The 18,384-nt window shown below is 42.9% G+C and overlaps 1 protein-coding gene across 1 annotated transcript; it reads left to right on the plus strand.

The window, feature by feature from the left end:
* Nucleotides 1-933: 933 nt before the first annotated feature.
* Nucleotides 934-15,545, plus strand: HUS1 (HUS1 checkpoint clamp component). The gene is made up of 8 exons (XM_053609344.1): nucleotides 934-1,045; nucleotides 1,570-1,697; nucleotides 1,798-1,974; nucleotides 4,459-4,566; nucleotides 5,619-5,693; nucleotides 11,666-11,765; nucleotides 13,410-13,529; nucleotides 15,275-15,545. The coding sequence occupies exons 1-8, from the start codon at nucleotides 994-996 to the stop codon at nucleotides 15,355-15,357; spliced, it is 843 nt and encodes a 280-aa protein (XP_053465319.1). The 5' UTR covers nucleotides 934-993; the 3' UTR covers nucleotides 15,358-15,545.
* The last annotated feature ends 2,839 nt before the right edge of the window (nucleotides 15,546-18,384 follow it).

An 18,384-nucleotide genomic window follows, 5' to 3' on the forward strand; every position in this document is an offset into this window, starting at 1 on the left:
AACTAACTTGTTTAATAAGTGATGCTGAATTCTTAAAATTTCATTTATAAAGTAGTGAAGTTATGTTTCGTTGACATAAATTTGAAAGTAACACATCACATTTGGTTTGGTGAGCATTTGCATGTAACAATGTAGACCAGAATTTAGCTTCATGTTACAGTCTTAAAATAGGCAAAAACGTCTGCAATATTAGTATTTTGCACTTTTTGGAAAGAGTCTGCATTATCACTATCAATACCTTGTTTCTATATATCGAGTTAAAGACGAGGTTTTAGGCTTACTAAAAATAATAATTTTAACATAGGTAATCTTTAGTTTTAAAAAGACCAAGTTAGATACAGTTGTTGGTCTTTTTCCCCTTTACAATTTCCTTTTTAAACATTTAAAGACTTTTTATGCTAATACGATCAGGTGAAGTCCCTCTTGAAACAAAGGTGCGACATTATCACCTAAGGTTAATGTTCTTTAGGCATCCCCATCAGCGAGCATTATTTTCCTCAAATTTAAAAACCAGGTAAAGCAATCTTGAAAACCTAAATCTAGATGCTACACTGCCCAGGTACCGGGTACTATCATCTGTGCTTAGACGTCTAGTTAAGAGATCATTTTGTTTAGTCCTTTTTAAACAATTGCTTTCATTTGGATGTTTTAAAACAGAACTTGAAACAGGTGTCACCAAGTTCTTTCAAAACGTGAATCCTCAGAACCACTTCCCCAGCCTAGAGGTTGACGACTCCGCCCGCCTAACTGGAAGCAGAGCCCACCTTCTCCCGAGAGGAAGCGAGCCTGGGATGCGAGGCACTCCACCTGCCCGGGTGGTGACAGGAAATCGAACATCCCCCAGGGTGTGACCTGGCGGACTCCGGGTAGAAGCCGCTGACCCGGAGCCGGGCGGAACCACTGTGCGCGCTGCCGCGTTTCCGGGAGGGGACAGTCAGGACCGGACACTGTGGATCGCCGGCCGACACAGACGTGGCGGGGCCCGGGGTGGCCATGAAGTTTCGGGGCAAGATCGTAGACGGGGCCTGTCTGAACCACTTCACACGTGAGCGGGGGGCGGCGGGGGAGCGAGGGGGGCCGGAAGAGGCCGAGCGCGCGCGCCGGGGCCCGGGGACGCGGGGTGGGGCGGAGGGCCCCGGCGAGGCTGAGGGTGGGTTCCGAGGGATGTTTCTGAAACTTGGTTCTGAGAGTCTGGCTTCTTGGTGGCTGTTTTGTTTTGTTCTTAAACTGGCCACTGCTTTATCTGGCATTGACATTCCTTCATTTGGGCCCCAGGGTCCCCTGTGTCTCACTACCCATTAGAGAGTTTGTGTTGCAGGAATGATGGCTGGTAGGTGCCTGACTCTTCACTGGAACGCGGATGGTGAGTGCTGCCCACCTCCCAGGTGGTTGGGAGACTGGCGCGACATCAGCCGTGTTAAAAGTACTTTCCATTGTGATACCTACATAAATAGCTGTTTTCCCACCAGAAGGTAGCGCCGTGATGAACTGGAAACTCTACTAGATAGGGTGGCCTCTAAGATACATTACGTACGTTTTAGTAATTTCTTATTTTAACCTGTGTTTTAGGAGTCAGTAACATGATAGCAAAACTTGCCAAAACCTGCACCCTCCGCATCAGCCCTGACAAGCTGAACTTCATCCTTTCAGACAAGCTGACCAGTGGAGGGGTGAGCATGTGGTGTGAGCTGGAACAGGTGAGCAGAATTTAATGAGAGGCCTGCCCAGGCCACTGAATTCACTGGCATGGCCACAAATGCCCTCTTCTCTCTCCTCCCCTCACTTTTCTTCCCTTAGGAGAATTTCTTCAGTGAATTTCAAATGGAGGGTGTCTCCGCAGAAAACAATGAGATTTATTTAGAGCTAACATCAGAAAACTTATCTCGAGCCTTGAAAACTGCCCAGAATGCCAGAGCCTTGAAAATCAAGCTGACGAATAAACACTTCCCCTGTCTGACAGTGTCTGTAGAGCTGGTAAGTAGGAAAGACAGGTTTTCTGAAATTTTCCGCAAGGGTCTTGGCTTTGAAGGACTGGAAGTAATTATTAACCTAGGCATTTTTTTTTTTTTTAAACAATACTGATGGAAAGCATTTGATTTTATTTGAAATTAAAGATCAGTGGAGACTTTACCTCTTTCATGTTTACATGGATGGAGCTGGAACATATTCTAAAGTATCTCAAGAACATATTCTAAAGTATCTCAAGAATAGAAGTAAAAGTATCCAGTGTACTCAGCCCTACTATGAAACTAATTTATGGCTTTCATGTGAAAGCTATAACCCAGTTATAACCTAAGAATATGGGGAAGGGGAAGAGGGAGGGGAGGGAGGGGGGAGGACAGGTGGAAGGAGGGTGATTGGTGGGATCATACCTGCGGTGCATCTTACAAGGGTACATGTGAAACTTACTAAATATAGACTATAAATGTCTTAACACAATAACTAAAAAAAAAAAAAGAAATTAAAGATCAGGTACATAACTTGTGCTGCCTTTTCTAAGCAATAAAACTTCTGGCATCTCGGGCGGCGCCTGTGGCTCGAGGAGTAGGGCGCCGGTCCCATATGCCGGAGGTGAAGGCTTCAAACCCAGCCCCAGCCAAAAAAAAAAAAAAAAAATTCTTAGTAGTATTGTCACTGAGTAGAATTATGGTATTGTTTAATTCTCCACATTTCTCAGCTCTCCTGAGAGCAGAACAGGTGTATCATCATTGTTAAATGAATTTTGAGTGAATGAATTGAGAACACTCCACTTAGATTTGGTATTTCAACTTTTCTGTCCTCTCTTCTTTGGGCATTTTTGTTTATTCATATTCCCTTTGATGCCCCCCATCTGTTGTAATACCTTTAAGTGACAGCTTACCTTCACTCACTTGTCTAACGTGCTACTGCCAAATGAATTTAGTGCACAGCTCTCCTATACACACACACACCCCAGAGTGGCTTTTCACTACTCACAGAATGCAGTTCATGTTTCCTAAGATGACCAAAGTTCTTCACAACACATCTTGGAGCCCAATTGCATACTGCTACCCTCTGAGTGGTTCTCTGGATGTGTCCCAGCTGCCTTGCCTTGATGCATTGGGCTACTTGCAGTCTCTCTCTTCTCTCTCTCTGAAGCCTTGTCTCCTTCAGTGCTGGGTACCAGTGCCACCCTCACCCTGACCTTCCATTATCCTTTCAGCAATCCATTGTATATTGTATGTACCGTCCTTATCTATAGGGGAGTATTATATTCAGTTTCAAGCTTTCTATGGAAGAGGATCCCTCAACTTTTCTTCAAAACTTTTTCTTAACTCTTTGCAGTCAGGCAGTTATATCACAATGTAAGTTTGGTATATTTCTTCAACCGCTTAAAGAAAAGCACGGTAGTAACATATAATACTTTTCTGTCTGAAGTACAACATACTTTGGTCTATGAGATTCATAGAAGCTCCTAGGAATAGATAAATATATACAGAAGAACGTCCATAAGTTGACCACTCAAGGGACCGTAACAAACTGGTTATATAACAAACATATATATTACCATAAGGAGCTAGCCCTACTGTATTGACACAGACATGTGGTACATGTGTGGTCTATGAGAATTAGGTAAACTTGAGGTTAACCTAATGTAGGGAGGTCATCAGCTATGGAGGTTCTATTTAGTTTGTCTTTTTAGCCGTGTAGAAACGACAGTATGCTGAGTGTCCACAGTGCAAAGATGGTCTTCTCTTAGTTGCTTCAATGAAGCAAACGTGCTTCATGGCTTTATGTGTGCTGTTTCCCCTGTCTAAAACACTGTCCCCTTGATCCCATCTACTCATGGCTGCTGCCTCTCCTTGTTTTGGTGGCATCTGAAACATCACCTTAGATAAGGCCACCCCTTTACCTTCCAGTCTAAGGAGTGTTCCCCTCCACTCAACCTGGTTACTCTGCTGTGCTTTCTCAAGATTCTACTGAGGTCTCCATGGAATTTCACTTGTTTTCATATTGATCCGTTTATTCCACTGAAACCTTGGGTACCTTTTTGTCTCATTCCACCACACTTCTCAGCTCCCTTCAGAGCTGTTCCCAGAGCAGAACAGGTATATCATCAATAGGGTTTAGTGGATTTTGAGTGAATGAATTGAGAACATTCCACTTAGATTTGGTATTTTAACTTTTTTTGGTTTTGCTTTGAGACAGAGTCTCACTTTTTTGCCCCAGTAAAGTGCCATAGCATTATAGCTAACAGCAACCTCAAACTCTTAGGCTAAAGCTATTCTCTTGCCTCAGCTTCCCAAGTAGCTGGGACTACAGGTGCTGGCCATTCGCCTGTCTGTTTTTAGAGATGGGCGTCTCTTGCTCAGGCTGGTCTTGAACCTGTGAGCTCAGGCAATCCACCCACCTTGGCCTCCCAAAGGGCTAGGATTACAGATGTTGTTGTTGTTTAATATTGACAACATAAAAATATTTTAAAATTTCTTTTCTTGGCAGTTATCTGTGTCTAGCAGTAGCCGCATTGTGACACATGACATCCCCATAAAAGTTATTCCTAGAAAATTGTGGAAGGACTTACAAGAACCTGTGGTCCCACACCCTGATGTAAGTGATACCTACGATCCTTGTTGTTCATCGCACTACTTTGGAAGTTGTGATTTGAATTCTCTAGCTGTAGTTGTAGACTTACAGTGTATTTGATTTGAAAGTTGTATAGTGCCTGCGAAGAAAGTGATACTCATTTTTAAAGGATACTCAAGGAAAAACTTGGAATATTTGCCTTTTGTTATTTAGGTAAAACATCTCAAAATATGTTGTATGTGATTAAAAATAGCATATGTGTAGGAGAATGTCATGCTCAATAATGTCACTTAAAACTGAAATAATACTTTGGAGGATGATTAGTATTTATTAGTACTATTGGTGGTAGGTGCCAACTCGGGTTTCACAGGACTCGATCCTTTTTTTGGCCTGTCAGGCTTGCCGTCCCTGTGTGTGTAAGAGAGCCAAGAAGAGAGGAGCCTCAGGACCTAGACCTCAGTTCCTCACTCACAGGAACCCTACAGTCACTGAAAATAAAGGTGATGCTAGAGGGCCCTTTGCCTCCTGCTCACAGTTTATTTAAGGAGAAATTACAAAAATATACTGGGTAAAATATTTATTTGAATTTTACCAGAAAATATCTATACTGATTTGGAAACACCCAGCGTTTTACAAGCACTGTGAGTAACAGTCTCAGGTGCGATGCAGTGGCTGCAAGCTGTATTTTGCACAGAGCCCTGGGTGTAAACAACCCTTAGAGGAAGGCATCCCTGAGTGCCTGGGTTTTATTCCCTGTGCACTCGCCTAGGGGTGTCTCAGCTGAAGTGCTGTCATCCATCTTGAACCAGAAGAATGCCCACAGGGATGTGGTCACTGAGGTAACCAGAGGCAAGCATTCCATTCTTTAATTTGCTTGAACACCCATGAGTTAATGAAATTATAAAATCGGTGTTCTTTTTACATTTTTAAAGAACTATATTCAGAAAATTTAAAAATGGGATTTCAGAGTTTTTGAGCATGCATGCATTCCAAAACTAGTTACAGAGCACCTGTCATTACTTGGGTGTATTATTTATTATTTTTAATACTTGTGATTTTTCTTGTTGCTTTTGTAGGTTAGTATTTATTTGCCAGTCTTGAAGACTATGAAGAGTGTTGTGGAAAAAATGAAAAACATCAGCAATCACCTTGTAAGTTTAACTTTTTTAGAAAAGAACTCTGAAGTACCCTGTGTGGACTGCTTGGCTGAGAGGCAGCTTCCCCGGGGCCAAGGTGCGGATGCTGTCACACTCACCACGGGGCATCCCAGGCAGTCAGGCACCTCCTCACTGAGTCTCTACTCATGAGGACCTGGCTTGGTGTTTAGAACCTGCACATTGACAGTTGTACCTTTAGAAACATACTGCTTTTCAGCTCTCATTCACTGAGGAAATCTTTTATATTTGCCCCCAATGCCTTGTGTTTATATTTAGAATTCATTCTAAATATAATCTATTCTCTATATAGAATTCAGTCAACAATTGGCCTTTTTTCCTTACATTTTAGATGGAATGTTACATCTGTTTCTTGCGAATGTGTTTATATGTTTTAATGAATCACTGATAATGATTGACATTGAGTTTGGAGTGTTCTATCTACTTGCCAAGTAACTTCGAGTGAGCCAAGGACAGAGACCTGGCACACTAAAGCTGCCTTATTCCAAGCAGCTGTACGCCAAGCTGAGGGCCCTTTTTATGTTATTATTTTCTGTTTATTTTGTAAATGTCTCCTACTATCACTTGTCACCAAATGCTGCAGCATATGACAGTGACGGGGAATTGTGTGGACTATCCTTGTTCACACCTGGAGTTTTCCTGAATTCTTCCTTCACCCACCCCCACAAAAATATATTTGATTGTGTCACTGAGTGTTTTAAAATCTAGCACCCATTTGATGGACCATAAACTCTTGCTCTTCCCAGTCTGCTAGGCCAGGTCTGCAGCCCCCTGTCTGCTGCACTGGCCGCCCTCTCTGCACAACCAGGCAGGGCTCTGATGCTCCACGGTGCTGCTGCTTCTCCCGTTCCGTCGTGCGTGTGGTTTCTTCACTCCATCTCCCCACAAAGCATCTAGCCTTTCTCAGGGTTCACTGCAGACCTTTCCCTTCTACCTTGGCTAGAAGCCCCTGCTCTGAGCTTCTCTGTCCAGTGCATGTGGTAAGTCACCGCTGGTGTCCCTGAATGCCTCCCGAACTGCCAGCTTCTTGAACAGAGAAACCTTGTCTTAATCGTTATCTTTGCATCCCAGCCGCCCAGCATTGTGTTGTCACTCACTAGGTAATAATAAGTGTTGTTGTATGGATCTTGAATGAAGTTTCTCTCCAAGGAATCTTGGAAATTACACACTTTTTTTAGAAAGTGTTAGAGCAGTACTGTCATAGGGCCTGTGTGCTTAAAGCTTTTCCTTCCTAACTTAATCTTTATAGAGCTCATTTTAATTTAAAATTTACTTTCCATGAAACAGTGTCACTGTGCTGACATTGGTGTCACCTGTGACTACTGTGATGTTGCTCCAGTTGTCAGGCTGGCTTCCTCTAGGGATACCCTAGGGACTTCCAGGGAGATTCAGAGAGCCCCAGGAGAGAAAAGACAGGGCAATTAACTGAAGGAAACATTTGTTTGTTCTTTCTGGTCAATGGAAATGAGTCAGCAAAGTACAGGGGTGGAAGGGTAGTTTAGATAAAATCATCAGAGGCATTTTGTTTTGCCTGGAATGTTTAAGAAACAGAAGTTTTGTGGAGTGGCTACTGCAATCTGGAATTACTGAAGGAAAGTTATCAAGTTAGAGTACGTAGTGAAATCTACTTGGGCAACTAGAATTTTGTGTTTGACTATTTCAGACAGTAGAATAAAGGCAAATGGGTGGGATTCAACATACTAAAAATGTCCACCTTACCATCTGAGATGCTCACCTCCTCCCTTTCTTCATTTAGTGATGATGGGGTATGTTGTCTGTGTGACTCGTGAGCAGAAAAAGGAGGAAGGACTACCAGGAATCTACACATTGTTCTAAGACATTGCTTCTGAGCTCTTCCCTGCATGTAAATCCCCTGGGGTCTGATAGGAGAGGTCTGGGCTGGGGCCCAAGGCTCTTTGTGACCACTTCCCAGGAGGTACCAGTGCTGTGCCCTTTGGACCACACGGATAGCAGTGCTCTGTATTGTACTGTGCTTCAAATGTTATCTGAGTAATGGAGCTTTGCAGGATTAATCTTAATGATTAAACAAGGAAAGGAGTCCCAAGGTAGGGAGAACAGGAGTAGAAGAGAGGAGCTGCATGGAGAACAAGCGAGAAATGAGAGAGGCAGAGGCCTGGTACCCGGGCGTAGGAAGTAGGATGTCAAGATGTAAAAGGGGTATTCGTGGGCACTACACACCTGGGTGCAGCTCCCAGCCACACCACTTGGTGTGCACTCCAGGGCTGGGCATTACCCCAGCTGGGAATAATAGTGCAGTTTTCACAGGGTGTTTGCCACGTTTTGTAAATTTAGAGTTTTTTGGTTTTTGCTGTTTATTGTTTTTGTTTTTGAGACAGGGTCTCACTCTGTTGCCTGCATTAGATGCAGTGGCGTCATCATTGCTCACTGTAACCTCAAACTTCCTGGGCTCAAGAGGCCCTCCTTCTACAGCCTCCCATAGCCGGGACTACGGGCACACACCACCTGGCTAATTTATTCTTCTTTTTCTTTTTCTTCCTTTTTTGAGATGGGGTCTTGCTATGTTGCTCAGGCTGGTCTTGAACTCCTGGCCTCAAGCAATTCTCCTGCCTCAGCCTCCCAAAGTGCTGGAATTACTGTGTGAGGCACTGCACCCAGTCTATAGATAATTTATGGTAGGTGCCCACTGTAATTATTCAGCATTCAACAAGCCCTCGGTGTAACTATTATTAAGGAAATTATTGAAAGAAATATGATCTTATCTTGATTCTTAAAAAAATCAACTATGTTGATATGCATGATATTTTAGATAGCTGACTCATAAACACAAGTGATTAATGTTCATAGAACTGGTTGCTTGTTAATTCTTTCAGTTTGTGTTGACTGTACACTGCCATGTGCCAGACAGTGAGTATGGTCAGGAGAGAGTTGGAATCAAATGTTCCTTCCATTACACAGATTTTACAAATTTGGGGAATGCCTGGGGGAGCAATTAAGCCTGAAGTGAATCTAAACCCACTGCAAGTTGCTTTCTTGAATAAGCATTTATTTATTTGTATCTAAAACCACTTCTTTTTGAAAACAGTGGGAATTTACAGATGTTAGGTGTGATTGTTTGAACCAAATGGGTGGATACCACGTGTTAGCTTTGCAGAGCCCTAGTAAGCAGTACAGGATACTCATAAGGATTGTTTTATACATTTTATTTTAGTCAGGTATTTTTCCAGATTATAAGAGAATGGGTTGAGAAATACAACAATATATTTTGGGGTTAACAAAAATAAATGGTAAGTTTACTAGATTATGCAACAAGTAAGTTTGGGGGCTTTTTTTTTGTTTATCAAAAACTCAAAAATAAGAGCTCACTCAAGTTAACACTTTTCCATTTTGTTTATGAAGTGAGAAATATTCAGACTTCACCAATTTTAAGGGACGCTAGGTTGTGTTCACTAACCATGGATAGGGAAGCAGAGCCGTGCAGATTTGGGCACCCTTTATATTCCTCTCCTACAGCACTTTGGGGGCGGCCCCCACAAAATAAGACTACAGCGCTTACCTTTCCAGTTGCCAGGTATATTGTTTTTGTATTACTGGTTGGGCAGAATGCTACCTAGCAAACCTTCATGGGCTTTCCTGAGACCTCCCAGGCTTCAACAGTTGGCAGGTACCAACATCAGGAGAGGCGCTGTGCCCCTTGGACAGGTTATCAGCAGCTCAAATCAGTGTGGCATACGTTTCACTTCTAGTTCTGTCCAGTTAAAATAACTGATTGATTGTTGATGGGGGAGGGAGGAGCTTGAAAGGAAAGACGGAAACACACCCCCCCCCCCATGCTCCCAGGCCTGGAAGAGCAGGAGTAGAAAAGATGAGGGAAAAGGAGGTGAGGCAGAGGTGGCCCAGTTACTCGGAGTGGCTCACAGCAGCCTCAGACCTGCTCACCTGCAGCAGCCTCAGACCTTTCTGAATTTGGAAATATCATTTTCCAACATTTGACTTTATTTTTTAAATGCATGTTACATTTTCATGAAATGCTAAAGGCTTTATGGTCATATTAAATGTGCAGTTGTGACAGTTGGCTTGGTTATACATACAGATGCTGATTTCCACATTCTCTTTCCATTCTCGCCCCTCTTGTTCTGTAATAGTTTCATTATGTCTCCATTGTCAGATAGGAAGTTACTACACATTATTCTCTCCCCTTAACTCCCAGTGTTTAGTTTTGATTCTGTGGGGAAAAATAATTCTCACGTATTTTGTTCTGTAACTTCTCCAGTTATTTTATTTATTTTTTGAGACAGATTGTCACTTTATTGCCCCTGGTAGAGTGCCTTTGTGTCACAGCTCACAGCAACCTCAAATTCTTGGACTTAAGTGTGTGAGGCTCCTGCCTCAGCCTCCCAAGTAGCTGGGACTACAGGTGCCTGCCACAATGCCTGGCTATTAATTTTTTGTTATGTGAAGCTTGTCTCTACCATATCATTCAGGAAGAACTGACGGAAACAGGGTTTTATTAGTTTTCATGTGTTTATAATGTCAGTTTGGCTCACTGTACTGGTATATAATATTACTGTCAGAAAGACTGATTTCATTCTAATTTTGTTTCACAGCTTGGATTTATTAATTTTAGGGAGACTACATACCCCAGGGATTTTTCCATTTTCTTTTCTTTTCTTTTTTTTTTCTTCCTTTCTCCACCCCTCCCTCCTTCTTTATCTCTCTGCTCTCCCCTTCCCCTACCCCACCATGAGATTTTTCCATTTCCTTTAACTGAAGAGTCCTCATCATCCCGGCCTGTTTTCCCAGCGTGGTGTGTTTGTTCACGTGTGGGCCCCAGTCCTGCCTCAGTTCGGGATGGTTTGGGTCCATGGTTGTTAGCAGTTCTCGTTTCCCAGCGCTTTGGTTTTCTTCTTCTGGGACTTGTGTTGAACTTAGATCTTCTTCATCATCTTCTCTATTATTTTCTTTCAGATCCTTTTTATCTTTGTTTCTACTTGATAATTTTTATTTTTCACCTTTCCTTCTCAGTTTCTCTTAACTATGCTCCTCATAGTCACTATTTGCTCTTCTTTGTAGTTTAGATCCCATTTTTGAAAATTTTCCTTACATTTCTGATTATTTCCTGAGCCTTGTCATCTCTGCTTTTACGTGAGTATGTTGTCTGGTTTCAGCTCTGAGCTCCCCTAATTCTGATTTATGCTGTTATTTAATGGCTTCTATTATTGTTAGTTTCTTTTAGTTCATCTTGAAATTTGAATTACCCTCAGCATCTGCTTTGGGAAATGCTTTTAGGTTTCTAAGTATGCCATAGGGCATTATTATTCATTTGTATTTTCAGAATTATCTTTGTGTGGATTTCAGGTACAGTCCTTTTGTTGTTATTGTTGTTACAGATGGTTTTTCTGGTGGATGTCTCATGGTTAGTGTGGGAGTGGCCAGGGTAGTTTCACTCTAGGGTTCTCTATTCTTAAAAACCACAAAATGTGAAAACATACAGCTTGCCCTGCAGCTACCTTCCAGGACTTTTTATCTGCCCCTCTTTCTCCTCTTTCGTTTAAACCTTCAATTCTGTCTCTGTCCTGTCCCGTTGGGGTTCTTACTTCCCATGGTTCCCCCTCAAGGCTGGGCTCTCTGCTGTTGTAAGGGAGCTCCCTTGTCTCTGCCCAGGCCTCCCGGCTGTGGTCTTCTGGCAAGTCTCCTCCCAGTCCATTGTTCTCACTTACCTCAGGGAATACTGAACTCTGGGGTGGGGGGACCTCTCCTTTGGAGGCTTGGGGGTTTCTGAGTTCTTGGCTCTCAGGCCCTATTGTGGCTCTCTGGGTCTATGCCACGTGAGCCTTGATGCCCTCTGAGGTGTTCTGAGGATTTGTGGGGTGCCTTGTCACCTGGTTTTGTGGAAGTCGATACCCATGGGTTTCCATCCCCCACCTTTGCTTTCCTTTTCTAAGACTATATAAAATAATCATTTTCAGGTTATTGAAGCAAACCTAAATGGAGAATTGAACTTGAAAATAGAAACTGAATTAGTGTGTATTACAACTCATTTTAAAGATCTTGGAAATCCTCCATTAGGTAAGTTTTGTAGTAGGTTATATTTTGCTTTTGATAAATTATTTGTTTGATTTAGTATACCTATTGCAGTCTCCTAACGTATAAAGGTTGAAATTTGGTTGGCTATGTTTCACACTTGGGGAAAGAACAAAGGAGGTGACTTACCTGTCCCCGCAGCTTAGTGGGACAGTTAGCCAGGGGAGTGAGGGGCTGTGCCACCAAGCGGCTGAGCAATCCGTTCAGGGGCTCTTTCCCCTCTGTACAGTTCATGTCTCAGTAAATAGCCTCCAAGATCCCTGCCAGCTCTTCAATTCCCATTCTCCTCCTAAAGGTTCCATTTTCTCACCTGGAATGGAATCAGAAAGGTAGATATATTTTTTCTTATTTTCTCCTCCCTTAGTCGCTTCAATACTTAGATAAAAATTTGTTCTCACTTGATCACATTTTTTGTATCGGGGTAATTAGGGACAATGGAGTTGGTTGAGTAAGCAGTGAGGGGAGGTGGTGATTAGATAGCTGGCTGAGTCTACCTCTGAGGGAGTTAGAACTGTGGCCCTGGAGCTCACAGTGGGGGGCACTGCAGTCATGGAGGGCTGCCTGAGCTGGGAAGCAGGCAGAGGGCCAGGCAACAAATACCCATTGATGATGTGAACATTTTGTGTTACATGTGTTCCAAAACAGACAAAGCAGGGCCTCTGTCACTTTTAGAATTAAGATTTATTACTATGAGCTTGCTTGAAAATCCATACATTTTAGCACAGTGCTCCAAAGGCTTCTCACTTTCTGGTGAAGGGCGTACTATTCCAGCAGAGTTAAATGCATGTGCTTAAGGCTTGATAACATTGTGCGAAATGACTCATTTTTGTGTCACTCATTTTGTTTCTACCCACAAAGTAGGACTTAACTTTGGTACTTTCCTAGAAGTTGAAAGGATGTTTTTTCCATTCCACTTTAGAATAATAAACCTTGCATTAGTTTATACATAATACACACTTCAGCTCTTAAATACACAGTGAGTACAAATAAATACAATTTTCTTTGACCTAAAGAGAGAGATTGAGTCATATTTTCAATCCCTGTAAGTGATCCCTGGAAATTATTTTAGTATTTTAAATAGTTAGGACCTAATAAATGCATTTACAAGTTGTACTTTTTTCCAGGATCCTAAAATCAGTGGTAAGGTGAATCATTTGTTTAAGTACAATGCATTGCACATCTCTGGGTCTCTTGTTGTTACTGGATTCCTTTCTTTAGTAGGTCATTGGTCACAGGGATTCAAAGAATGAACCCATGGACCACAGATCAGTGGTAAGATAGGATTTATTGGACAGAAAGGACTACAGAGGGAGTAAAGAGCTTCTGGCAAAAGGAAAGATCCAAGTGGGAAGTCTCCCCATGTCTCCTTTGTCTAGGGCTATAAGGTCTTGAGAATTATTACATTTGGCCAGGACTTGGTAGATGGAAATACTTTTTCAGTGTTGATGAGTGTTATTGATACATAATGAATGCAGTCCCTCCAGTTTGGGGCAAAAGGTCAGGGTGTTTCCTTCATGAAATTGCCCAGGCCTAGGAAAACTGGGGTCCCTGTCCAGCCTTGAATGGGGGAACTCTATACCACTTTTACATCCCAAGATGTTGTATTTAAGAACATTCATGTCATTTCAGCCTCTGAAAATGCCTCACAAGACAGAAACCCAGAACAAATGGCTGAAGTACATTTAGATATTAAGAAGCTCCTACAATTTCTTGTTGGACAGCAAGTAAACCCAACGAAGGCTTTATGCAGTAAGTTTGCTTCTCTATTTTTCTTATTTTAGATATATTAGTCAACTCTAGTCTAACAGATCGCATATAGTCTCATAAATGCAAAAAAAAAAAAAACCTCAGTTAAGTAGATTCTAGCTTTCCAGGAGAGTCAGGTTTTCTGAATTTTCTCAAACTCAGAAGTACCTAGAGGTGGCAACAGAGCAACAACCCCCGGGCACTGTGTTCGCTCTGGAAAACCTGCAGCCATGCTGGGTTGGCAGATGGGTTACGGGTCCCTGGAGGGGTGATGTCAGGAGAATGGGCCTGGATCATGTTTTGTTCCCCATCCCCCTCTCACTTTATGTAGTTGGGGTCCCAGACACTGTTTTGTTTAGATTTAAGTTTTGCTCTTGATGTCTTACTTCCTTGTGCGTGAACATCGCCTGGGGTTTTGTGAAGGAGACTCCTTGTTCATGGCTCTGGACCAGGCCTTGTGGTTGCATTTCTGACAAGGTCCTAGATGCTGCCCGGGCTCTTGGTCCTGACAAGCACAGCTGAGTAGTGAGAGTGTGAATGGCCTTCCTCTCATGGGGGCCCCTGAGCTGCCCTGCATCAGCCCTTGAACTTGGCATTTTTGAGGCTTCTAAATAATCACTCAGGGCTGATGAAGAACATGGAAGAATTCTCAGCCATAAGGTTGGCAGATTTGGCCATGAGTGCTCTGTAAATGTGGACCAACAAATTGTGATGTAGCAAAGCTAAAAAGAAAAAAAATCCCATGTGGAACTTCTCACATCTTTATATCTTTTCCAAACATCCTTTTCTATCTTTGTCAGCCTCCGTCAGCTGCCCCCTCCTCTAGGATGGGTCTCTGCCTCCCTCAATCTCCACTGCAGCTCCCCTGTGCCTTTGTACCACCTCTCCTAAAGAGCACGTGTCTTCCTGCTTGTCCTTCATCGTCCCTTTCCCAGCCTCTGATTCTCCTGGGATTTGGTCTCTGTCTCTGCAGCCTGCTGGCCCGTGCGTTCTCATCGCATTTCCTGTAGAGCTGTGCTCCTCGGGTGCTAGGCTGTGGTTTCTCATCATGCAGTCACATTTCCTGTAGAGCCATCCTCAGCTGCTGGGTCTGGCAGCTCTGGCGTCTTTCCGTGCTCCCAGTGGTTGTCACACTACGTCTTTGCTTCTCTGCTTGGTCTTGTGCCCAAAGCCTTGATTTTACCCATTACCCAGTGAAGTGCCTGGTTGTGGCCTTCATGGCATTTGCAGAGCTGTTGAAACACAGGTATACCCTTCCTGCACTCTAGAGTGTGACGCAGGCTGTCCTAGGTGTTGGGGGCTCCTGGGGCTTGGCTCTTCTCAGCACAATTCCACCACTTACTAGTGAGAAACTGCTTTTCTCTAAAGCAGTGGTTCTCAACCTTCCTAATGCCACGGTCCTTTAATACAGTCCTGTGGGTCTCAACCCACAGATTGAGAACCACTACTCTAAAGGACACTGATTGGCTAAACGGGGTAGCCAGGAAGCCAGCCTGCTAGGTGTTTCACCAGGGGCCTGGGTGGCTTTACCCTCCCTCTGTCATCGGCACTGGGGGAGCTGCCTGGGCTAGAGCAGTGATTTGGCCTCAGCTCTCAGTGAGAGCGAGAGGCTAGGACCTCTGCTGCTGCCTCAGAGAAAACAGACACCTAAAATAGGAGGCATGGCTGGGAAGGCTGTCCTGAAGAGGGGGGATGAAAATGTGTGTCCTGCACTCGGTCTTTAAAATAACGGGCTTTTCTTTCCCCAGATATTGTGAGGAACAAGATGGTGCATTTTGACCTGCTTCATGAAGACGTCTCCCTTCAGTATTTCATCCCAGCACTGTCCTAGCACCCCCTTGCCAGACGGGCGCACAGAGACTGTCCAGATGGGGAGAGACCATGGGTCATATGTTCTGCGTCATTTGTCTGTGTCCTCCTAGTGCCACAAATCCTCACACTGTGCTTATTTCTTTCTCTGTAATATTTTATGTAAAAATTGAATTAATGAAGACCTATTGGATAGACATAATATTTCATAGTACCCATGTCTGTTTTGTTTTTAAGACATTGAAAAGAAAAGCTAGAATGTATTTATTCAGACTTTTAATAACATCTTATAACGTTTCTTGTTGAAGTTGTGAAACATGCTTATGTATTTGACAGTGGTGCAAGTAGCCAAGTGTGCAGGTGTCTGTGGAGCTTGGTGCTTTCCCAAGGCGCGGTCTGCGGCTCCGCACTGCGTGTAGCTGAAGGCTCCTGCATCTCAGCATCCTCGACTCTTCCTGCTCCCATCCCTCGGATGGCCCCACCGTCATCTCACCGCTCGCCTTGGTTACTCAGCATTGTGGGATGTCACAGCTGTAGCATTTAGAGCCTCTTTCTGACTTGGTGAAGAATCAAGTCCTTCTGGATGCCGGGGTGTCAGCCCAGCCAATGCAGCCCTTGTCTGGGAGTCTTCCTGCTGCTCCTCCCAGGTGCTCCCTGGGGCCACTTTGGATCTTTAGTTATAATTCTCTGGATTTCTTCTGTAGTGCACTGGCTCTGTCATTCTGGGGAGAATACCTTTCTGTTTAGAGTAGAAGTAAACAACATTTCTGAGTTAACCTTTCTGTTTAGAAGTAAACAATATTTCTAAGTTAGCATCTGTGCTAGGTGATGAGACCATATTTCTGTTTATATATCGGTTCTGTACTGATGGATGTGCATTGTCATTGTCCATGAAGTATATTGCATCATATTTCCAATTATAATTAAGTTTCCCTTACCCTGTGGAGGTAGACGTCCTAAACATTATCTTGCGCCACATTACAAAGTCAAGAACTAAGTTGTTTAGGATAAGACAAAGAAATGGAAAACCAGAACAAATGAAAATTTGTTTTTTGGCTTTTTCATACTATTTGGTAAAACCAATGCATTTGAAGGCTCTTTTGATGTTTAATAATGTTAGTTTAAATAAGATGGAGTATTTTGTTAAACTAGCACTTTAAACATAGAACATACCATTTTAATTTTTAAAGCCTCTGTTCCCTCTTTGGCTTGCAACAAAATTAATTCTAGCTACGGTGGTAAAACTTAAAAATCAAGATGCAAAATGAACAATACTTGAAAATAGTTTTGTTTTTTTTTTTTTGCAGTTTTTGGCTGGGGCCGGGTTTGAACCTACCACCTCCAGCATATGGGGCCAGCGCCCTGCTCCTTTGAGCCACAGGCACCACCCCCCTTGAAAATAGTTTTATAAAACTTACATTTCCATTAAAGAAAATAGGTTTAGCAAGTTAACCATTCACTTTGTAATGTTTATTGTCAAATGTGTAGTATACCTGATTTTGATGATCTTTTCCATGGCTCAGGATTTTCTGTACATGGAATGTGGCTAGAGACACCCTAGTTGAGACCCGGGAAGCTGGGGTCTGTTCCGTTCTTGTCGCAGCTGCTGCTTGTCTACCAACTCATGTACCTCTGCATTTGACAGCTGTTAAGCAGTGACGGAAGGAGCTGATAGAAAACCACAAACTCATGGAAAAGTGCAGCACTGTTTGACTTGATGATCTACCAAGGTAACATTTTTAGGTCAAGGAATAGCAATATATTAAAAGGAATGAATATAATTTGAAAAATTAACATATTTCAAACTAGTATCTCAAAATGTCCAGATCTCTTTTTATTAATTAGTAGCTTTTTGGATTTTAGAGATACTTACTGGCTGTGATTGTGTTAAGTATTTGTGGTTTATGGAATACTGTCCTAAATGTCAGGGCAAATAAGGAGCTCCATTCCCTCAGGTGCAGGGCTCCCCCTCCTTTTGGTAGGTACATCTTGAGCTGAGTTTTGAAGCCATTCTGTGCCCAGTCAGGGAACAGATAAGAATTCCTAATTCAGCCACTTGTGACTAACATCCTAATGGCCCTGCAGTCCTCCTCCATCCCTTTCTTGGTCCAGCAGAAAACTGCTTACCCACAAGTCACCAGGCTGAGTTTGTAGTATGGGGCCATGCCTGGTGCAGATAGCCCTGGGCCTGGAATTCTGGTTCTGCTACCAGGCAAAGAAGGTGTTCAATGACATTCATTTTCTTGGTACATGTTGCCAAATTGGCAAAGCATCTCATTTTGAAATGCAATTCTATACTTTTTTAAAAGCTTTATTGAGATATAATTCACATACTACACAACTCACCCATTTATTTATTTATTTATTTATTTTTGAGACAGAGTCTCACATCACCTTCAGTAGAGTGCTGTAGTGTCACAACTCACAGCAACCTCAAACTCTTGGGCTTAAGCGATTCTCTGGCCTCAGTCTCCCACGTAGCTAGGATTACAGGCATCTGCCACAATGCCCGGCTATTTTTTTGTTGTAGTTGTCATTGTCATTTTAGCTGGCCCAGGCCAGGTTTGAACCTGCCAGCTTCATTATTTGTGGCCAGAGCCCTATGCACTGAGCTATGGGCGCCGCCCCACTCATTTAAATTGTACAGCCCAAAGGTTTTTAGTATATTAGTGTATATAGAGTTGTGCAGCCATCACTACAGTTGATTTTAGAAATTTCAGCCTTTCTTCCTCTCTTCTCCCCTCCTTCACCACCTTCTGGCCCCAGACAATTACTTGTCTAATATCTATAAAATACATATTTGCCTATTTTGGTTTTTAACTCCTCTTAACCTCCTCTGAGAGCAGCTCTTTTTCAGGTTTAAATTGTGCATGACAATTTCTGGTGGTACTGCTACACATTTTACAGCTTTATGAAGAAGTTGTCTGCTTTTTTTGGAAATTACAATACACAATTCAAATCGTATAAAAGATATGTGCACAAAAACACATTTCTGGCAATTTTCTATAACCATTTAAACATAGTCACGTGCATCGTCTGAATCTTGAAT

Source organism: Nycticebus coucang, chromosome 11 (genome assembly GCF_027406575.1).
Source record: "Nycticebus coucang isolate mNycCou1 chromosome 11, mNycCou1.pri, whole genome shotgun sequence".
Classification (NCBI taxonomy): Eukaryota; Metazoa; Chordata; class Mammalia; order Primates; family Lorisidae; genus Nycticebus; species Nycticebus coucang.

What these genes read in the sequence shown, in the direction of transcription:
- HUS1 (XM_053609344.1), top strand. Translation starts at nt 994, where the DNA reads ATGAAGTTTCGGGGCAAGATCGTAGACGGGGCCTGTCTGAACCACTTC. An exon ending in TCTTGGAAATCCTCCATTAG is followed by an intron (nt 11,766 to 13,409) that starts GTAAGTTTTGTA and finishes ATGTCATTTCAG; the next exon opens with CCTCTGAAAATGCCTCACAA. An exon ending in CCCAACGAAGGCTTTATGCA is followed by an intron (nt 13,530 to 15,274) that starts GTAAGTTTGCTT and finishes TTCTTTCCCCAG; the next exon opens with ATATTGTGAGGAACAAGATG.